The sequence below is a fragment of the Marmota marmota genome, unplaced genomic scaffold (genome assembly GCF_001458135.2).
Source record: "Marmota marmota marmota unplaced genomic scaffold, marMar, whole genome shotgun sequence".
NCBI classification, from domain to species: domain Eukaryota; kingdom Metazoa; phylum Chordata; class Mammalia; order Rodentia; family Sciuridae; genus Marmota; species Marmota marmota.
Genome location: NW_025999863.1, coordinates 921,029 through 942,483, shown reverse-complemented (window position 1 = coordinate 942,483; position 21,455 = coordinate 921,029). Strand labels below are relative to the sequence as shown.

General features: G+C 58.0%; 2 protein-coding genes and 1 long non-coding RNA gene across 10 annotated transcripts; 2 read left to right on the top strand and 1 right to left on the bottom strand.

The window, feature by feature from the left end:
- The first annotated feature begins 267 nt into the window (after positions 1–267).
- Positions 268–4,218, top strand: LOC107157256 (cytochrome b-c1 complex subunit 10). Its single transcript, XM_015503602.2, has 3 exons — positions 268–425; positions 3,333–3,481; positions 3,971–4,218. The coding sequence occupies exons 1-2, from the start codon at positions 376–378 to the stop codon at positions 3,451–3,453; spliced, it is 171 nt and encodes a 56-aa protein (XP_015359088.1). The 5' UTR covers positions 268–375; the 3' UTR covers positions 3,454–3,481; positions 3,971–4,218.
- A 2,728-nt stretch (positions 4,219–6,946) lies between these two features.
- Positions 6,947–15,985, top strand: Mbd3 (methyl-CpG binding domain protein 3). Of its 8 annotated transcripts, none has more exons than XM_015503600.2 (7): positions 7,004–7,185; positions 11,367–11,526; positions 11,712–11,849; positions 12,757–12,847; positions 13,286–13,463; positions 14,106–14,306; positions 14,559–15,985. In XM_015503600.2, the coding sequence occupies exons 1-6, from the start codon at positions 7,076–7,078 to the stop codon at positions 14,299–14,301; spliced, it is 873 nt and encodes a 290-aa protein (XP_015359086.1). In that variant the 5' UTR covers positions 7,004–7,075; the 3' UTR covers positions 14,302–14,306; positions 14,559–15,985. The 8 variants fall into 8 exon arrangements, 7 of the variants coding, with proteins under 7 accessions (XP_015359087.1, XP_048668041.1, XP_015359086.1 ...); XM_048812069.1 differs by having other exon boundaries at positions 7,026–7,185; positions 14,091–14,306; XR_007350863.1 differs by having other exon boundaries at positions 7,027–7,185; positions 14,110–14,306.
- A 3,715-nt stretch (positions 15,986–19,700) lies between these two features.
- Positions 19,701–21,449, bottom strand: LOC107157554. Its single transcript, XR_001505503.2, has 3 exons — positions 21,304–21,449; positions 20,840–20,949; positions 19,701–19,946 (listed from the first exon to the last, which is right to left on the bottom strand). It is a non-coding gene; the product is annotated as an uncharacterized LOC107157554 (long non-coding RNA).
- Positions 21,450–21,455: the final 6 nt, after the last annotated feature.

Below are 21,455 nucleotides of genomic sequence, written 5' to 3'. Positions count from 1 at the left end.
ATGACGACCCCTCCCGCCTGCGAGTGGGTTCAGTGCCCGCCCTCCTGGGCGCGCCTCTTCCCCGTCGGGTCCGTTTCCGACGCTGTAAGTCACAGGCAGATGCTGCGGGGCACAAAGTCACCGTTCGGCCGCTGCAGGGCACACTGGAGCCGCAGGCGGCTGCGCAGCCGGGACCCCAACCGCTCGGGGGAGCTCGACCGCCCCCGGCCACGTGGACCTAAAGCCCCGCCCGCCGCGGTCCACCTACCGACGCTCCCCGGAAGTGGCTGCGAAGCCTTCCGGGCCTGCGCGCGCAGCGGTCCGGCGAAGGGCGGCCAGGTCTTGGCGCATGCGCGCCGTGGGACACGGTGACCCTGAGCGTGCGGAGTGGTAGCGATGCTGTCCAGGTTCCTGGGCCCGCGCTACCTCCAGCTGGCCAAGAACTGGTGAGGACGCCGCCCGCCGGGGCCCGGACCCCGGCCGTGCCGGCGGCCGAGGGCAGACCGACCCCGGGACGGGTGGACCACCCGCCTCCGCCCGCGGCCGAGCCGCAGCCGGCCTCGCTTGCCCTCGGCCGCGGCGCCCCGGGGCGGAACCCGCCTGTCTGCTCGTATTCCTTTTTTCGGCACCGTGGCTGCACCCCAAGGCCTGGCGCACGCTGGGCAAGTCGCCCCACCACTGAGCCGCACCCCAGCCCTTTTTGCGTGTTATTGAGACAGGGTCTTGCCAAGTTTCCCGGGCTGGCCTCGGACGTGCTTCCTCCTGCCCTTTAGATGCTTTTTAATAATGCATGGAACCCACAAGTGCACCTAGCCCTGATCCCGTGTGGGAGGTGGGCAGGGTTGGGGTGACTCCCATGGGAGCCGGGATGGGGCTGAGCGTTTGGCCAGCAGCCTCAGCGGTCAGCTGGGGTGTTAAAAAGCAAGGGGTTCTTTCCTGTCAGGGTGTTGGGGCCTTTAACAGCTGGACCGCTGAGACTGCTGCGTGTTGGAAGGCCATCCTGGCATCAGGCTGAGGGCCCAGCCTTTCATCTCTCTGGTACAACTGTCCTATTTCCTGTGCTTGGTCAGAGTGACAACCATGCCTCCTTCACGGTCTTGTTCACTCAGTATGCATTTATTGAGTACCTACTGTGTGCTGACATTCTATTAGGTCGGCAAGGAAAAGTAAAGAATTGAGAAGGGCTGGGGTTGTGGCTCAGCGGTAGAGCGCTTGCCTGGCATGTGTGAGGCGCGGGGTTCAATCCTCAGCACCGCATGAAAATAAAGATCTACAACTAAAAATTTAAAAAAATAAATAAAAGAATTGAGATCTAAGCCAGGCGCGGTGGCACACACCTGCGATCCCAGCGACTTGGGAAGCTAAGGCAGGAGGGTCACAGGTTTGAGGCCAACCTTAGCAACTTGGGAAGACCCTCTCTCAAAATAAAAAATAAGGGCTGGGGATGTAGCTCAGTGGACGAGCACCCCTGGGTTTAATCCCCAGTGCAGTAAAAGAAACAAGATCTGTGGTGTAGGCAGACCTAAAATAGTCAGGTGGAGGAGGAAGGGGCTGCAACCCGTCTCACTGGCCTTTGGCTTTGAGAGGCCAGGAAGCAGGTGTCCACTGGAGGGGTCGTGTCTAACACAGGACATGGAGGATTTCTGGTTACTGAGTTACACACTCGCCAAGCCCTGATGTGTTGATCTGAGAAGGGGGAGGAGGATTTGCGGGATGGTCAGCATGGCTATCTTCTTTGTGTCCTTCCTCCTTGCTCGTGGAGGTCAGGTTCATGGACTCCTCCTGCATTGTGCAGGTCCATGGGGTCCTAGGGTTAAGTGAAGCCAGTCAACTCAGCAAAAGAAAAAGGCTGCTGTGAGATTATAACAGTTGCACTGAGGAGGAAAGAGTCCCACCATTCCATGGCCCTGCTGGGTTCCATGGCTGCTGCAATCTGATTCTGTTGAGATGGACAGTGAGCTGTGAGCCCTAAATGGCGGGGTTGTCTCAGTGAGGCAGCCTGGGGCAAGGGGTGTCTATGCGTGGGTTGTTCATCCCTCTCTGACATCCCAGGCATGAGGCTTAGTGTGACCCATAGACATGGGGCTTGGGTTCAGACCACCTATGGGACAGACCTGCTGTAGTTATCCACTGCTGCGTGACAAATGGCTCCCAAGGTTAGCTGCTTCCCATGGCAGTGTTGAGTGTGGCGCACTCTCTGCAGGACAGGCACTCGGGCACCGCCGTGCCAAGCCCGTGCTCATCTGATGGTCTGCTGCTGCAGTCCCTCTTCCAGGCTCTCCCCTGTGGCTGCTGGCAGGAATCAGTTCCTGTGGCCTCTGGGAGGTGACTGGACAGCCAGCCTCGCCCAGTCGGTGGGATGGGGAGTGTGGGCACTCATGGTGAAGCCACGGCTTATTACATCTGAAATCTCAGAAGTGGTGCACACACCTTCTGTTCCTTGGAAGTGCCTCCTGGGTCTGTTCTGCGAGGGCAGGAGCATGTGGGTCTGGCCGACAGTCCTCCTCTTCTCGGGGACCACAGGACACAAGCACAGCCCTGGGAACCCGTAGGCACATGCTGCACTGGCCCAGAGTATGTCCTTGGAATGCCAGGGCTCCGAACCTCCCTGGCTGTGTGTCCTCAGGGAAGCGACTCCCCACTCCGTTGCTTGGTCTCCCTCCCTGAGAAACAGTGGCTGAGATCATTGGGTCTCCCTCAGTCCTGCTAAGATGCAGGCCAGTGAGCGAGCAGCTGCCTGCTCAAGGTGTCTGCCTTCAAGAAGCACCTGTTGCCATGGTGGTTGCCATCTTGGTTTTCAGCAGCAGCATTCTCCAGATGAACCCTTGCGTGTCATTTGTTTGACCCTGCCATGCTGTACACGTGCATCAGTACAGCACCTTGTTACCTGTAAACGTGTACAATTATGATCTGTCTGGGGTGCCAGGGTTGCTTGATGTTGAGCACTTCCTGGTGTGTGCGAGGCCCAGACTCCATCCCCAGCAGCGCATGCACATGCCTGAGGTGGACTCTCGCTGTGAAAGCAGATAGGGTGGGGTGGTCGATGAGGCAGGGGTCCCCAGGGCCACTCCGATGCACAGTTCTCTCTGCAGCTCCAGCATGGCTCTTGGCATGACGCGCTCATGGCTAGGGGAGCTGCTCCCTGCCAAGGCCTCCTGACGGCTGGCAGGCAGCAGTTCTGGTGCTCTTGAGGACCCGGGCTTGTCTTCCTCCTCTCCCTCCTGGGGGGCCCTCAGCTCTGGGCAGAGCTGGCCCATGGGGTGCTTGACAGACGGTGGCTTGGGGTCAGAGGTGCCCATGGTTGGTCCCAGGGGAGAGTCTGAGGCAGGGCCTAATGGCCACTCTTCTCACAGGATGCCCACAGCCAGCACGTGGGGCGCTGTGGGCACTGTGGGGCTGGTGTGGGCCACAGACTGGCGGCTGATTCTGGACTGGGTGCCTTACATCAACGGCAAGTTCAAGAAGGAAGACTAGCTAAGCTGGCCCTCCGTGGACCCCTCTGGTGAGTCATGGCCAGGGTGTTCAGACCTCAGCCTAGTGGCACTGGGTGGGTGGACTAAGTGGCTGCTGGAGGGTAAAGTGGGGTTGTCCTGGAGAGCTGCAGGAGGGCAGAGCTTGGACACTTCTGCCTGGTGGCCCAGCTGGGGGTGGGGGGTGCCCTCAGAACTCAACAGCCCCCAGCAATCTGGAACTGGGCAGTGGTTGCCCAGTCTGGGGCAGGGTGGGAGGCCCCTCTTTACAGATGGGGAGGTTAAGGCTGGACTTCTGGGTGGGCTGTTCATGTCCACTGTGCTGACCACTTTGATTTTGTCATGGCCTGTTGCACATGTGATAGTCCTGTGTCACAGGTCCACGTCACAGATGCAGACTGAGTGCCAAGGTTATGCAGCCAATATGAACCTGGGCCATAAAGCCCAGAACCACCTTCCATTTCTCTATGTCTGGTGGCTGGTGTCCCTGGCCACTCACCCTGCCTTGTCCCCATCCCCAGGTGTATGTCCAGAGCAGCCCAAGCCCAGAGAATGGATGCAAGGATTCACCTCGTGGCTGGAGGGTCATCAGCCTGCTCTGCGGACTACTCTGCCTGGGTTTCGGTCTTGCTGTGACTCAGTTCCCCGACTGAAGTCCCCGAGGCCTGCCTGACCACGGCTTCTTCCAACTCCATAATTTTGCACATCTAGGAGGCTTATCCAATGACTGGCAGAAATTATCTGAATACTTAAAATATTTAAATATTCAGTGGTTGGTACTGTGCGATGTGTTCCTCTACTGCTGCCCTGACAGAGAACCCCACAACTTCATTGGCATCAAATAGACACACAGTCTCCTGGACGAGTTTAGGGCCATGTGTCTGGGTGGGTCTGGCCCAGGGTGCTGCCACTGCAGTCAGGACACAGGCCAGGCTACCCTTGGAAGCTTAGTGGAGGCTGCAGGAGCCACCTACAGGCTGTGTGCTCTGTGGCTGCAGGTGGGAAGCCAGAGCTCCTCCCAGGTGGGCCTCCAGCGTGCTGTGCTGGCTCCCTCCCCAAGGTGAGCAACCTCAGGGAGAGTCAGGAGGAAGCCACTGTCCTCTTACGACCTGACCTCGGAAGTCTCTTGCCACCATTCCCATCACTTCCTAGCTCCAGCCAGACCAGAACAACTGTAAAGGAGGAAAAGTTTATGGGCTCACAGTCCTCAAGAGTTATTAGTCCAGAGAAGGCCAGCTCCATTCCTTGGGGCTCGAGGTATGGCAGAACATCATGGTGGTCAGGAAGCAGAGAGATTCCACTCTCCAGATCCATAGCCACATCCCCAGTGACCCACCTCCTCCAGCTCCCACTCAGTTAATCCCATCAGGGATCAATACACTGATTAGGTCAGGGCTATAGCCCAATCATTTCTCCTCCAAACCTTGCAGTGAGCTTTTGGTGAACACCTCACCTCCAAACCATAAGAGCTACATCCTCAGCCCTTTTTATTTTGAGACAGTCTGGTGAAGTTGCCCAGGCTGATCTCAAACTTGAGATCCTCCTGAGTCACTGGGATGACAGGACCATGCCATCGTACCCGGCAATGCGACCTTTTGTGTCTAGTTCTCCCACTGAGCACAATGTCCTTGGGGTCTGTCCCCAGTGCAGTAACTCCACATGCCTGAGTGATGCTCCAGGTGTGGGTGGACACTTGGGCTGTTCCTGCCCTTTGGCTGCCGTGAGACTTCCTACAAGCCTGTGTGAGCCTCTCCTTTCAGGTCCTAGGTCTGTGCCTAGGAGTGAGCTGCCAGGTTTCCTAGTCCCTGGTCTCCAGCACCACTGCCCCCTCTCACACTCCTGCCAGCCAAGGGCAGGGTTCGGATGGCTCTGCTTGCTCACCAGCACTCATGGGCCTCCATTCTTTACACAGGTGTTCCAGGCCCACCCTCTGCTCACCCTGACCCAGCCCTGGAGTGAACAACTTGGCAAAGAAAAGCATCCCCCTGCAGGCTGACAGGGCTCATCCTACCCATGTCACCACGTGCTGTGCTGGGTGGGCAACCACGGTCCACGGCATAGACAGTCTCCACACTCACACTGGCCCCTCTCCAGATCGCCCCACTTGGCATTGCAGTATGGGCCTCTGGGTCTTGAGCCACCAATGAGCTGCAGAGCATTGAACCCCTCAAGTTCCTGGTGTGGGGAGAGAAACCATCTGCCCCAGGGCAGCACTGTCCAGAGCAAGGGCTGTTGTGGGTAGAGGAGAGGGGGCTGAGTGGGACTCAAGTCCCTGTCATCATCCATCTGTCTTCCCACACCCTCCCACGTGCATCTGTCCAGTTATAGCTTTTTCAGGTCTTGTAGGATGATGCCCCACAATTGATGCAAGTCACAACCCCAGGACCTGTGGACATGGCACCTTCCACGGCAAAGGGGACTGGAAATGGGGTTAAGGACCTGGAGGTGGTAGGTCATCCTGGGTTATTCGTGAATAAAATTTATAGGAGGCCACTGGTTTAGAGTGCACTCCTGCACACTCGAGGCCCAACAGTTTAGACTAAAATGGAGTCAGGCTCAAAAAGATTCAAGGCCACGGAGCCAAAACTAAACTCCGATCTTCCCAGAGGTCAGGAGAGAAAACAGCCAAATCTTCAAGCGGGCGCGACAAGGCTCTGAAGGACAGTCCCGCGTTTCCGCGTGCTTCAGCCCTTCCTGGTCTGCAGCCTGCGCTCAGCCCGTGGGATCACTTGTTCTTTTACAGAACGAGGGGCTGCCCAGTGCTGGAATCACGCATGAAGCCAATTAAGACCTTCAGGCTAAACGTGTTAATTTTGTCTTTTGAGCTGTGGGTTGGCCCAACGCCACCATCTGGCTCCTTAGAACCAGGGACCTTCTCCGGGTGACTGCAGACCAGCTGCAGCGGAGGAAAGGTAGTCCATTTTCCAACACCTGCCCCTGGGCGTGCGTCGAGCCAGAGCCACCCCTTCCACCTCCTATCCCCCTGGTCGGGTGGGGCAGGGGATGGGAGACGGTCCCACGCGCAGGCCTGGGCCCCTCTGGGCGAGATGACGGGACAGGTGGAAGGGCGCTCAGAGGCGCACTGCGTCGGCGGTGGAGCCCGAGGGTTAGAGCCCCGGCACCGCGAAAAAGCGTTGGCAAGACTTGGTTGCTTGTGAAGAGTCTGGAGGGTGGAGAAGGGCCGAGCAGGGAGGGTACGAGCCTGCCACCGCGGCTCCTCAGCGGCCGCGCTACCGAGGCGCTACCGAGGCGCTCCGAGGTTCGGGACAGAGGACCCACAAGCGCGTGGAGGCCGAGAGCCCAGAGCGCAAGCGCACACGCGGCCCCGCCCCGAGCCGCGCACCGATTGGCCTCGCCTCCATGGGGCGGGGGCTACGCCGCGGCTGCGCAGTCGAGCCCCGCGGGCGGGTGGGCGGAGCGGCCCCCGAGCGGGGGCTGGCGAGCGCGGGGAGGGGGCCGAGAGGGCGGCAAAGCCGGCGCGCGCCCGGCTGGGGGCGGAGGGCGGGGGCCTGCGGGCCGGAACAGCCGCGGCAAGTGGCGGCGGCGGAGGCAGCTGAGGCGGCGGCGAGCGGGGGTCGCGGCGGCGGCGGCAGCGGGCCCGGAGGCGGGCCGAGGAGCCGGGCGCGATGGAGCGGAAGAGGTGGGAGTGCCCGGCGCTCCCGCAGGGCTGGGAGAGGGAAGAAGTGCCCAGAAGGTCGGGGCTGTCGGCCGGCCACAGGGATGTCTTTTACTATAGGTGAATGAGCGCGCCGGCCGCGCAGGGCCCCAACGGGCGCCTCCCAGCGGTCTCTGCGGCGGCCTGGGCGCCCCTGTCCTGGGCCGCGGCCTGGGCCGCGCGCGTGCGTCGTGCGTGCGAGCGTGCGTAGACCTTGTGTGCCCGCCCGCCTAGCGCACGGCAGCCTAATGCGAGTGCGTGCCCCGCTGATGCGCGGCTCAGTGCGCGTGCGCCGTGTGGCGCGCGGCCGCATGGCGCTCTAGCACCCGGCGGCTGAAGCTTTTGTACTGGCTGCCGCGGGGAACGTGCGCTCTAGGCTAGGGGCGCCCGGCAGCGGCCAGACGCGCTGGGAGGCGGGTGGGGGTGGGGGCTGGGCTCTCCCTCTGGCTCCCGTGGTGTGTTCCCCGGGTCCCGCGGAGCCCGAGGCGGGTGGCCAAGCCGGGATTTCGGGGAGCAGTGCTCGTTGCGGGGACTGGAGCTAACCTGCTTCAAGATGCACAGTCCTGGGCCCGTTTCAGTCCTGGGAGTGAGTTCCCTAGGGTGACTGGGATTCCCTGCTTTTGAGGGGGGACCCCCACCTTTGGGAATGTTTGAAGGCTGCTGTCCCTCGTGGGTACCCAGGCCTGAGAACTGCTACTGCTACTTAGGAACCCATTTAAGACTAGTGCGTTGATGCTTCTGGTGGTCAGTGTTTTTTATTGAGAGCCCTCAACCCTAGATTGGAAGGAGGAGCTGGTCTTGACTGGGAAAGGCAGCAAGGACTCCTTTGGTGGAACAAAGAATTAGTCACCTGCTCAGACAGGCCATCACGTACTGTTTTCCTTCTCCCTAATTTTGAAAGATGCCCGTTTTTCTTTTTGGTGCTGGGGCTCTACTCCAGGGGCTCCCACATGCTAGGCAAACCCTCTGTTACTGAGGTACAGCCCTAGCCTGGAAGATGCTTTTGATTCTGCATCACTTTTTAATTGCCCCTTCCTTCCTTGTCTTCAGTGTGTTGGGGTGCCTGCCATCTGCAGAATGCCAGCCTGGGTGCTGGGGGTGCAGCTCCGAATGCATGGGTGAGCAGATGTGGAGCCAGGGCCAGCCAGCCCTTCATCAGCTGAGCACTGTGGTTCTTTCCTGTCCACTGTTTGGGCTGTAGAGTAAGGGGTGGCTTGTATTTGGATCAGGATACGTTTAGATTCTGATTTCAAAAAAGTGTAGGGACAGCAAGGGAAGGTGTGACTATCAGCCCCGAAAGGTGTAGGAGTTGAATGATGGGGCTGCTAGCAGTCCCTCTTAGAGACACTGTGTATTTCCCTTGTCCCCTCTCCTGTGACTTCATCCCCCCACCTCATTTCTTTAGAAAGCTGAAATTCCTTGGGTTCTGGTTTTTTGGGCCTGTGAAGAGGCTTCAGGCCAGGATTCTCCAGAGCCATTCCAAGAACAGTGGTACTCTGGTCTGTGTCTGACTCTCTGGTCCTTTGTTTGGTTAACACCTCTGCAGCAGCTGCTGGGCTGGGGCGGCCGCTGAGCTGCAGGGATCTATGGGGTGCTAGGGGAGCCCTGGAGGACCCCCTGAGGAAATGACAGGGGAACAGGAGACACCTAGGCAAGGCCCCAGAACCTGAGGGCTGGCTGCAGTTCAGGAGCTAAACCAAGGTCAGGTTGGCCAGTGTCCTGAGACTGATCACATCACACCTTATTCCCATCTACCCTGAAGCTTCTTAGGGGTCAGCTGGGGTCCCTCTGAGGTCCTCTAGATGTAGGGATCTAGCTGTAGGAAATGAAGTTGACCATTCCAGAGCTGCCCTCCAAGGTGCAGGTTTGGGGTACTCCTTACCCTGGACTCCAGTCTTGGGGTTTGGCCTGCCTGCTGTCTCCAGTCTTGGCATAAGAGAGCTCAGGCTTCTGTGCTCATTTTTATCCCGTGTATCTGGTTTTATTAAATCTGTTCACTTTTCTTTCAATAAAAAACCAGGGACATCTTTCTGTGTCAATACAGATATGCATAATCTTTTTCAAAAATTTGATACCATTCATATTCATAGTTATTCTTAACCTGGTAGTTTTGTACAATCAGAGTTGAGCAGCTGCCACTCTGTCTACTTGCAGTTCATTCTCAGCTTAACAAGACGCAGTTCATGTGCTGTACCGTCCACCCACTGTGTGTAAGTCAGTGGCGTTCTAGAATGTTCACGTGTTTTCAGACGTGTGTGGCCATGACCAGACTCAGCTCTAGGATTTTCATCACTGCTAAAGGAAACCCTTGACCATTGTAACTTGATTGCCCTGAGCCCTTAGCTGTACCAAGCCCTGTAAGCAACCACTAGGCTGAGTTCTGTGTCTGTATTTTCCTGTTCTCGGTCTCTTGAAGGTAGGGCACATGGAGGAAAGGACTGTGGGCAAGCGTTTCCTGGGGTCTCTTCCTTCTCTGTGGCTGTGTCTGGGACCAGTCAGGGCCTCAGCTTCTGTATAAAGCCTGGACATGTGCACTCAGTTTTGACATCAGCCCACAGCATAATTGCAGAAGTGAACCTCTGGAGTCCTCTATCCCTCAGGACACCAGGCACTTAGAGGTTCTCTGTGCCCCAGTGCCCTCCCTGGTACCTGGTCCTGGAATATGTGTCCGAGCCCCACCAGGTCCTTGTGCACCATCCCGTTTCACTGCGAGTGCAAAACATACCTTCCCAGGATCTGTGTATTGGCCAGTGCATCGTGACACTGGGCTGGGGGCTGCTGTGCCAGGGGGCAGCTGAGTCTCCCTCCATGATTGCAGGATTGGGTTTCCTCTTGGCTGGACTGGACCATGAGCCGTCCTGTTTTCTGGCATCTACCCAGGGCTAGGTCAGGATCCTGTCCTAGAAGTTTACAGGGGAGAAGGACACAGTTGAGCCACCACTAATCTCAGCTACAAAACACACACACAGGGAATGAACTGAGGGGTGCTCTATCACTAAGGTACATGTCCAGAGCCCTTTTTATCTATTTATTTTGAGACAGTTTTGAAAAGTTGCTGAGACTGGCCTTAAACTTTCTCCTGGAGAAACAAAGTTTTTTCCCCTCTTCCTCTTGGGGTTGGGGATGCAACCCAGACCCTCATGCATGCTAAGCAGGTACTTCACTGAGCCACATCCTGGCCTTCAGACTAAATTATTAACAAGCGCTTTTTACTGAGTTCGTATAAGTTTTGTGCTTGAACATCTGGCCTAGTGACATCACACATGCTCTTACGACTTTTTAATGACATTTTGAAGTTAGCACATGCCACATAGTTCAGACATCCAGGTCAGTGCACACTTCGGTGGTGTTTAACCACGACGCTGTGCAACCATGAGCGTTAACTAGTAACATTTCCATCACCACAACAGGCAGCCAGCCTCCACAGTAGTCACCCATTCCCTCCCCAGTACTCCAGAAGCCACATCATGTTTGGACTCCCCTGTTCTGGATGTTCCCTGTCACTGGAGTCACACACTGTGAGGCCTTGTGTGTGTGTGTGTCTGGTTCTCACTGAGCATGAAGTCCTCAGGTCCATCCACACTGCAGGTGTGTGTCTGACCGTCCATTCAGACACTGGGGCTGTTCCTTCCCTTGGGCATTGAGTCATGCTGTTCTGGGCATTCATGAGCAAATCTCCATGTGAACGTGTTTTCACACCAGGTCCAGGAGTGACTGGCTAGGTCATTTGAGGAGCAGCCAGATTCTCCATGCTGCCTGCTGATGATGCTGGCTCTGCAGTAGGTGTTCTGTAGGGTGGTGGCAGGTGGCATGCAGAGCACTCAGGTGGTGGTACATGCCTGTAATTGCGGCCGCTCAGGAGGCTGAGGCAGGAGGATCCTGCAAGCTTTCAGCCAGCCTCAGCAATTCAGAACCTGCCTCAAAATAAAGGGCTGGGTGTGTAACTTAGTGAAGAGCACCCCCTGGGTTCAGTCCCCAGTAGTGCAGAACAACAACAAAACAGCTGGATGACTCCATAGATGGGTGTCCTGGAGTGAGCAGGGCACCCTGCACAGCCTCCCACCCAGGTAACCACCCAAAGGAGCCAGCTCCCAGGGATGCCCCTCAGGCTGGTCTCCTTGTGAACCACAGTGCGGGAAGTCGTGGTGACTGTCCGGCAGCTGCCCTCCACCCTGGGGTGGGAGGGTCTCCGAGGGGCTTCCTGGCGGTCTAGCTGGGTCTGGCAGGCCCAGAGGCCTGCGCCGACCCGCCTCTGCCCGCAGCCCCAGTGGGAAGAAGTTCCGCAGCAAGCCCCAGCTGGCGCGCTACCTGGGGGGCTCCATGGACTTGAGCACCTTTGACTTCCGCACCGGCAAGATGCTGATGAGCAAGATGAACAAGAGCCGCCAACGCGTGCGCTACGACTCCTCCAACCAGGTCAAGGTGAGTCGGGGTGGTGCCAGCGCCACTTGGGAAGGTGCTGCCGGGAGAGGCGGCCGCATGGCACTGAGGTGGCCCCTGGAGAGGGGCCTGAGCCCACCCCCAAGCTGGCCATGGTGGGCATGGCCGCAGGCAGCCTATGGAGCCCAGCCGGCCACCCTGCTGGAGTACCTTGTTCTTTCTGGCAGGGCAAGCCCGACCTGAACACAGCGCTGCCTGTGCGGCAGACAGCGTCCATCTTTAAGCAGCCTGTGACCAAGATCACCAACCACCCCAGCAACAAGGTGAAGAGCGACCCACAGAAGGCTGTGGACCAGCCCCGGCAGGTGAGCCCGTGGTTCCCACTTTTAAAGGGAGGCTTCCTTGGGAGGGCCGCACTGCTTCCGTGAGCCTTGCTCTGCAGGAGCTAGCTCCCCATGTGCGGCCTTCCCTTCTGCCTCTCTGTTCCGAAATAGATCGCTCAGTCTGTGGGCACCGTAGCTCAGTGGCAGAACTGGCTCAGCTGCTCTAGGACCTGGCTTCGGAGCCTGGCACTACAAAAGAACAGCATGCTACATAAATGGCTTTCTAATCTGCTTTTTAAAAAGCAGAACCCAGGTGGGCCTGGCAGCACACACCTGTAATCCCAGCTGCTGACTGGGGAGGCTGAGGCCGGAGGGTTTCAAGTTCAAGGCCAGCCTCAGCAATTTAGTGAGGCCCTAGCAACTAATCAGGGAGGGCCCAGAGGCTGGCACAGACTCAAAATTTTAAAAGTAAATAAAAAGGTCTGGATTCTGTCCCTGGTACATTAAAAAAAAAAAAAAACAGAACCAAGCCAGGTGCCACGGCTACCTGTGGTCCCAGCCACTCCGCAGGCTGAGAGAAGATGAAGCTGTTTCAAGGCAATTTAGCGAAAGCCTATCTCGAAATAGAAAATACAGAGGGGCTGGGGCATAACTCAGTGGTAGAGCACCCTGGGTTCTGTAGCCAGAAAAGCCACAACAGCAAAAAAGAAAACCTTTCTATCTTGAGTACTTACTTACAAATGCCCATTGGGGGTCTGGGCATGGTAGGCGCCTGGGGCAGGCAGGGGAGATGCCCAGGGCCCAGTGACAGGAGAAGGTCATGGAACCCCTGGCCCTGCCTGGCTTGGTGTGTCCTGTCCCCCACTTCCGCACCTCCCCATCCTTCACATCCCCCCACCCCCCCACCCCCGTGGCCTGGCTGACCTGTCTGTCCTGTCCACCTGGGCAGCTGTTCTGGGAGAAGAAGCTGAGCGGCCTGAGTGCCTTTGACATCGCCGAGGAGCTTGTCAGGACCATGGACCTGCCCAAAGGCCTGCAGGGTGAGCAGAGCCCCAGCCCTCCGCTTCTGCTGCCCGTCATGTGGCCGTGGAGAATGAGTCTCCTCTGATCTCTGGAGCACCCCAGGGGACACTGCTTGCCTCCAGGTGTCTTAAGAACTTGCCGAAGGCTGGGATGTGGCTCGGTGGTAGAGCCCTTGCCTGCCATGCTCAAGGCCCTGGGGTCTACCCCCAGCTCCATAAACAGTGACCAAAAGGTCTGCAGGGATGTCTGGGTTTGCTCCTGCATTTTGAAGTCACTGTCACGCTGCTCAGCGGTGTGCTAGGCTTGCATTCTTCCTGTTGTGAAAGGCAGGGTGCCCAGGTGAGGGAGTGTGGGAGGAGAGCCAAGGCTGGAGAAAGGTAGAGCCCCCATCTGGGTGCTGAGCAAGCAGCCCTGTGACCCCACCCTGCCTGGGCTGTTTCCTCTTCACCTGTTAGGGGTGGGCCCAGGCTGTACGGATGAGACCCTGCTGTCGGCCATCGCCAGCGCCCTGCACACCAGCACCATGCCCATCACGGGGCAGCTCTCAGCCGCCGTGGAGAAGAACCCTGGTGTGTGGCTGAACACCACGCAACCCCTGTGCAAAGCATTCATGGTGACTGACGAGGACATCAGGTAGCTGGTGGCCCTTGTCCCTACTGCACCTATCTCTCAGGGGCCATACCCCCAGCACCTGTGCATTTCCAGTTGACCCAAAACTTAGACATTTCTGCTGACATTACCAGAGTTTTAGAACAGAGTGGCCACAGCAAGGTGCAGAGTGTTGGAATCCTGGGTGCAGGCCAGGCAGGGGCCTGTGGAGGGAGCGAGGGGACCTGGTTGCCGGCTTCACAGCTGCGGTGTCAGAAGCAAGGGCAGAGAAAGGGCAGCCTCCTGGATCGGGCACTGTCTGAGCCTGGCACAGGGAGCTAGGGCACTTATCTAACATCATGGCTGGACACTGGTCACTGCTGAGTGACCATAAAGGAAACACCTGGGGTGAAGGAGGAGGAGCACAGTGGGTGGGCAGCACCGCTGGTCAGAAGGAGCTGCGGGGCGCAGGGCAGTGGTGGCAGCAGCTGCCGTGAGGTGGCAGACGGGCCAGGCTCAAGCCAGCAGGGGGAAGCCCAGGGTAGCCGGCGCGCAGCTCCTCGGTGTGCAGAGGCAGATGAGGAGCCCAAGTCTCCCCACGGCAGGGTGCTCTGCACAGCAGGGAGGGGAGAGGTGCTGGGGCTGGACATGCCCACACCCTCCCCTGGCCAGCATTTGTGTCCCCAGGAAGCAGGAGGAGCTGGTGCAGCAGGTGCGGAAGCGGCTGGAGGAGGCACTGATGGCCGACATGCTGGCCCACGTGGAGGAGCTGGCCCGTGATGGTGAGGCGCCACTGGACAAGGCCTGTGTGGATGACGAGGAGGAGGACGAGGAGGACGAGGAGGAGGAGCCGGAGCCAGACCAGGAGCTGGAGCGTGTCTAGAGCAGGTGCCCGGCTGATGCCCTCCCCACCACGAGGCCAGGGTCTGGGACCTGAGGCCACAGGCTGGCTGGCAAGTGGGGTCAGTGGAAGAGCACCCCAGCCTGGTATGCAGGTGGCGGCTGGGAAAGGGCAGCTGCCCAGAAGCCCCCAGCTCTGTGCTGGGAGCATGCCTCACCAGGCCAGCTCCTGTTCTGGAAGAGCCTAGGTCCCTGTCCCAAGTCACCTTGCTGATGGCGTCCCCTCCCCATCCTTTGCAGACGCCCTGCCTGAGAGCCCTGGGCTGCAGGGCCACCAGCTCGCCTCTACACAGCCACCTACAGACTTGGCCCTGGGCCACACTGGGGACCAGGCTCAGCAAGCAGGCCCAGTCTGGGAGGAGGGCAGCCCCTCCTCCCCTGGGCCTCAACACGGGGCGCCTGAGGGCAGCCCTGCCTGGTGGACCCTCCACAATGGCTCTTCTCTGGGGGCCTAGGGGCCCCCGCGTGTGGACTCGGGCCTGTGGTGCCCCAGCCTGTCCCCGTGGTCTCTGCCCCGAGCTCCTCCACATGGGAGAGGTGCCAGCAGACTCGCCCGTCCCTCGGTGCCCTGGAGCTGGTCACACATGAGGTCTTTTCAGTTGCCATGTCTCCAGGAGCCAGGGAAATATTCCAGAAACACAGCTTCACCTCCTTTCCGTGCAGTGTGAGCAGCACTGCTCTGGGCCAGCAGGTCAGCCCTTCGGACAGCATCGTGACCATGGCCCTGCGCTGCCACCCAGCTGGGTAGAGCTGGTGACCCCAGTGAGGGCATCCAAGAGCCAGCAGCCACCTAGGAGGTCACTTCCCTCAATAAATGGATGATACAAATGGGGCTGGAACTTGGCTGTTTGACCCTTTGTTTGGCCACCAGCAGAGGTGATGGGGACAGCTTTCTGAAACCCGCTGCCCTGCCTCGGTGCAGGTGCTTGAACCAGGCTACACCCAGGTTCCCCTGCTGTGCCAGGGAGAGCCCTAGTCCAGCTGCAGAGAAATGAGCTGGCCCTTTGGGTGTGGCCCCCACAATAGCCACCTCTGAGAGTAATGTGCTGGCACAGTGGCAAAGGGAGTGGCCGCTGCTTGGACACCCCCGCCACCCCTGCTGTGGCTTGGAGATGCCCGGGCCCAGTTAGGCCCTGCTTCTTCCTCCATCGCCCTGATGCTCACAGCACTGGTTGTCCTTTGGCTCTCCAGACTGCCGCAGCCAGGATGTGGTCACTCTCAGGCTGGACAAGAGGGAGGGCAGCACCTTCTTGGCTCCCCCTGGGGCTCAGCCAGCACTACCCCTGGCAGTTGGGGGCTGATCCTGGCATGATGGCCGAAGAAGGGACCCCCTTCATCCGTGGGATCCCCTGCTAAGGTCACTGTTAGACCCGCATTGTCCCCCTTGCCCTCAGGACCATGGCCTGGGGTGCCAGGTTGATGCTGTCACCTTTCAAAGCACAAACCCTTGGCACAGGAAGACTGCTCACTCCCTGGGCTGCCAGACGGGGCCAGTCTCCCACGAGGCTGCCAGGGGAGCTCCTGTGGGGCCAGCTCCTCTTCCTGGCCCTGGGTTCTTGTGAGGATGATGGCTTCAGTGCTTGCTGTGACCCTGAGGCCAGGGGTCCTGCCTGGTAGGGGACACAGCTGCAGTGGGCACTGTACCTGAATAAAGACACTTCCAAGAACATGGTGTGGAGCCTTGTGTTGGTTTTGAGGGTCCAGGACTTCTCCATGCCCTTGGGGTGTGAGCCTGTCTAGGCAGGGCCAGGTGCCCGGGGGCCAGGGTCCCTGGACTAACACCTGTCAGTGGATGATGAGACGGAGGCAGTGGGGCTCGCAGGCCCCCAACCCTGCCAACACCTGGGACCCAGGGATAACAGTGGCATATAAAGCAGGAAGTCGGGCTGGGCTCAGCGGTAGAGCGCTCGCCTGGCACGTGCGAGACGCTGGGTTCGATTCTCAGCACCGCATACAAATAAATAAAGGTGTGTGTCCAACTACAACTGAAAAAATATTTTTTTAAATGTAGGGGCTGGGGCTCGGTGGCAGAGCGCTCGCTCGCCCAACATGCATGAGGACCTGAGTTGAGTCCTCAGCACCACATCAAGACATGTCCACCTAAGACTACAAATATTAAGAAACAGTAGGAAGTTGCCACAAAGGCATCTGCAGGGGAGTACCTCGGGACCCTTCAGGCTGGAGGAGCTGTAGAGAGGGCCCTGATGCTGTCACCTAGGGCCCACCTCGATGCCATCCAGTGGCACAGGGTCACAGGTCACATTCCACCGCCCAGTGAGGACAGACCCACCCACCACACACCAGAAGAATTGGAAAAGGAGGGTGTGCTCCAGGAGGGTCCCTGGGGCCACGGCAGCCTAGGGTCTTGCCCACCTGGACCCTGGGTTCCCACCCAACCCAGGCCCTCAGTAGCCCACCCTGACCCCAGACTGCGAGACCAGGAAAAGGGGAGACCACGCTCTGCCATGTGCTGGCCTCTCCAGAGCATCTGCCCTGCTCCATGGCACTCAAGACCCCTCTTGACCCCAGGGCTCTGTCCCCATCCCCCTCTGGGCAGGGCCTTGGTGACTAGGCCCTTTGCCCTTCTGCCCCTGCGAGGCTGATCATTCACTCTGACCTAGAGGTATGCGCAGCCATGAGACAGGGCCAGGTCCCCCTCGTGAATGTGAAGGTGGCACAACCCCGATTCCTCACGGGCCCCTTTGCCCTCAGTCCATCCAACACCAGCTGTCGCCTCCTGTCCAGGCTCAGGGTCCCTCCTGAGCTCTCCTTTCTCCACAGGGCCCCAGGGGGCCCCAAAGATACAGTCCAGTGTTAGAGGGGACACCCTGCATCCAGAAGTGGGCTCTGGGAGTGGACATAGAGCCTGAGAGTGTCGAGCAGGCCAGGCAGGCAGGCCCTGGGCATGGAGCCTGAGCGCTTCCAACTGCCTGGCTGTGATGTCCACCTGTACTGGCCCCCCAAGCCAGACCCGGCTGCTACAGGATGTTGGGGTGCTGAGACCCCCCCTGACCAGGACCCACTGCTGTGTAGCGGTGCCCCTCAGAGAGCACCTGGCGCCAACCCCACCCAGCCTGCACTGTGCAGCAGCAGCCAGGGCCTCGGGTGCTCACACTGCCCAGGAAGACAGCAGTGGTCCCCGTGCCCCCTCCCCTGCACTCACACCCTCTCCTGGGGGGCTGAGGCGCCTCAGCTGGGCACAGTCAGTTTGGGGAGAGATGAGGACGATGGCACCAACCCTCCCTGCGGCAGGCAAAACAGGACCCTGGGCTCCCAGTGCTCCCTCCCCTGTCCTCTGCCCTCCCTGGGGTGCAGCCCCGCACCTGTGAGCTCAACCCCAGCCCTGACAAGTCTGGAATGTCCCCAAAATTGCACAACTGTCTACTTTTAAAAGAAAATTTTGATGTATGTCAATTATATATTTGAATATCTCCCTTCCCCCCCCCCAAGACTCGGGGAGCCCGAAGCCTGTCTCCAGATTCCAGCCCTAGAGCTGAGACCAGTCTGGGTGGAGCAAGTGGGGCCTGAAGGCAGCCGGTGTGGGACAACAGCCAGCAGCGGGCGCCCACAGAGGCCATCTGGAGCTGGGAAGGGGCTCAGATGCAAGGCCTCCGGTTTGTGGTGGTTGCTTTGTAGTAGGGATTAAGCCAGCTGACTCTGACCTTGCCATCCTCCTCCGCAGCCTCCTAAGTCACGAGGACGACAGGCGTGGCTACCACACCTGGCTTTGGCTGGGAATCTGGGGTGGGGGGGAGACAAAAATAAATTTAGGCTGAGTGCAAAGAACCTGCCCCAGGAGTGAGCACAGAGCTGGGGTTTAGGCATCCTTCCAGAGAGGCAAAGCACCACACGGGCCAGGGCGGGGCCTGACAGGACAGCACCATGCTGGTGGGGTCCACTGGGTCCCAAAAAAAAAAAAAAAGAAGTCTGTAGCCACAAAAAAATAAACCCATGAGCCTTCCTGAGCATCTTGCCAGGTGCAGTTTCCAGGTATCTGATCACCCAGAACCATGTGGGAGGCCCTGGGCTGAGATCTGGCTTCCAGTTCACTTCCTTGAAGCCACTGTTTTTGAAAACAACTTATATGCAATAAACGCTGTTTTCAACATTGTTTCTTCCTTATTACCATCTTGCCCTAATACTTTTAAAACTGTAAGTAATAACCAGGTGTAGTAGTGTACACCTGTAATCCCAGTAGCTCAGAAGGCCGAAGCAGGAGGATCACAAGTTGGAGGCCAGCCTCAGCAATTTAGCAAGAAACAAAGCAACTCAGATTTGTGGTTCAGTAGAAAACACCCGTGGGCTTAATCCCCCTACCAAAAATAAAAAAACAAACGGACGAAACAAAAATAAATACTACAAGTACAGGGGCTGGGACTGTAGCTCAGCGGCAGAGCACGTGCCTGGCATGTGTGAGGCACTGGGTCTGATCCTTAGCACCACATAAATAAACAAATAAAATAAAGACATGCTGTCCATCTACAACTACAAAAAAGAAAAAAGAAAAAAAATACTACAAGTATATAGGATTTTTTTCCCTTTAAAGTCCTCATTATTATTACTAAAGTCCTCATGATGAAAATTAGCATTGCCAGCCTTTTTTTGTATGTGGGGTGGAGGTACAGGGGACAGAACAAGGGACACTTAACCACTGAACCACATACCCAGCCCTTTTAATTTTTGAGACAGGGTCTAAGTTGCTCAGGATGTCCTCAAACTTGTGACTCTCCTGCCTCAGCCCCCAGATCACCAGGATCATAGGAGAACAGCATTGTCTGGCAGCTCTCTTTTTATTCTGAGACAGGACCTTGCTAAGTTGCCAAGTTGGCCTGGAACTTGCCACCCTTCTGCCTCAGTCTCCCAAGTCCCCTGGGATTGCAGGCATGCACCACTGCCCCCAATATGCTCATCTTCCTTATCTACTTTTTTCCGTATTTTTAACTTTTGCAGTGCTAGGGACTAAACCCAAATCCTTGCACATGCCAGGCCAGCACTCTACCACTGAGCTGCAACCCAGCCCCTCCCCAGTTAGATTTTACATATATAGAAAAGAGGCCAGCCAAGCCAGTGGCACAAGACTGTCACTCCAGCCACTGGGGAGATTGAGGCAGGAGGAGCCAAAGCCACAGCAACTCGGGGAGACCCTGTCTCAAACAATAAAACCTGGGCTGTAGTTTAGTGGTAGAGCCCCTGGGGTTCAGTCCCCAGTACCACATATACTGTGAGGGTTTGGCCACCCCCATGGCACCTGCAGCAGCCTCCTCACTATCTCCACCTGGACTCCACCCTATGTCCACCCATGCCCAATGGGCTGGGGTATTGATGCTATTTAATCCACAAACATTTCCAAATCAATCTCTCAAAGGATTTTTCCTAAAATTTTTTAAAATGATTTTTTTTTTAATATGGAAGGTTTTAAACACACATCAGACCCAGTGAAGTTCATATGCCAACACCCAGCTTCATCGAGATGACCAGGAGCCAGGTGCAGTGGCCACAGCTGTCATCACAGCTGCTTGGAAGGCAAAGGCAGGAGGATGGCAAGTTCAGGGCCAGACTGGCCACTTAGCCAAGACCCTGTCTCAGCAGTGGAGCACTTGACTAGCATGGTGAGGCCCTGGGTTCCATCTCAATACCAGAAGAAAATAAAAGAAAGAAAGAAAAGATTAATGAGGGCCCATCTTGAACCTTGAACTTTTGTTCTTACTGTCGCTGGAGGTTAAATCTAGAGGGCTCTGCCGCTGAGCTACACCTCCAGCCCTTTTTCTTTTTATTTCCCAACAGGGTCTCACTCAATCGCCTCTGGGGAGACCAGTTCTAGGCTGGCCTGGGACGTGCCACCCTCCCGCCTCAGCCTGCAGCACTGGGACTGCAGGTGTGGCCCTCTGCTCCTGTTTTTCACTCCGTGTGGCAGGGCGGCAGTGGAGGGAAGTGCTGCGATGGATCTCTTCAGGCACTCTGTCCCCAAGACCCAACTTCCTCCTCCATAAGAACTCCCCTGCCCCCTCTTTGGAAGCCACCCCCAATCCCTCAGAGGCAGGAGGTGTGCGGCTCTCTGAGGAATGCCTGTGCACTCTAACCACCCTGGTCTCAGCTTTCCCGCCCGCGGCCAGCAGCCTGGCACTCTGTCCTGCCCCAGCTAGCCCTCCTGCTCACTCACTTCAGCACCCCACAGGACCCGTCCAGTGCAGGCTGGGGTGTAGCTCCTGGTGCCCAGCTGCGCCGCTGGGCCTCTGGCTTTGAATACCAGCCCCTGCAGGCGGAAGCTTCCGTGTGGAGACTGGGCCACGGAGGACAGTGGGAGTGAGGGTGTCAGTCTGTCTCCCTAAGCCCGGGGAATGCGTCTGTCCCATGGGGAAGGGGCTAGATATCAAGTATTTGAAAGTACTTATCAATCCCAAATGCTGGAGTGCAGGAAACAGACGTCTGGGACCCCAGTAGAGGAACTGGGGCTGTATCTGGACAGGGGTCAGGAATGACATTTCACAGCAGGGAGGAGGGCTCTGGGCAGAGGAACCTACCTAGGTTAGTGCCAGGACTTTCATCGATATTCTGACCGGGCACCTGTGTTGATGACTGTGCAGAGAGAAGTGACCAAAAGTGATGGACAATCTTGTGTGGATGTTCGCAGCTGGGAGAGGAGATGGAAAGATGGAGGACCAGGACAGGCAAGGCTGCCCCACGAACCCAGACTTGCCAGGCGATTGGCCCCAGGGTGCGCCCTCAGCCACGGTGGGGGTGGGGTTTATTCTGTTCCATCCACCAGGAGAAATCTCAAAGAAGCCCAGCAGGCCCATGAGGCTGCTGAAGGTAGGGCACCTGGCACTGGGTGGCTCTGCAGGTGGACACGCCAGGCTGCTCTCAGAACCCACAGGCAGGGCCACCTCCCTGGCACAGGGCACCTCAGAAAGGGTGGGCCTGGGGGAGCATCACCCAGGCGGAGGTTTGGGCTTGGGGTACACAGCCGCCCCCATCCGGCGCTGACCTTCCCAGCGGTGGCGAGTAGGAGCGCGCCTGCCTCGGAAGCCTGGCACGGACTCGAGAGGAACTCGGAAAGAGGAGCCCGAGACCCGGGGCGCGCGCGGACGGGGTCCTTGGCACCAGGAGAGAGGGCAGGCGCGGGGTAGCGGCAAGCCC

Bases quoted from the DNA above. Each gene is read 5' to 3' on its own strand.
- LOC107157256 (XM_015503602.2), top strand. From the start codon at position 376: ATGCTGTCCAGGTTCCTGGGCCCGCGCTACCTCCAGCTGGCCAAGAAC. The intron at 426-3,332 runs GTGAGGACGCCG...CTCTTCTCACAG, and splicing joins CTCCAGCTGGCCAAGAACTG to GATGCCCACAGCCAGCACGT.
- Mbd3 (XM_048812069.1), top strand. From the start codon at position 7,076: ATGGAGCGGAAGAGGTGGGAGTGCCCGGCGCTCCCGCAGGGCTGGGAG. The intron at 11,527-11,711 runs GTGAGTCGGGGT...TCTTTCTGGCAG, and splicing joins ACTCCTCCAACCAGGTCAAG to GGCAAGCCCGACCTGAACAC. The intron at 13,464-14,090 runs GTAGCTGGTGGC...TCCCCTGGCCAG, and splicing joins GTGACTGACGAGGACATCAG to CATTTGTGTCCCCAGGAAGC.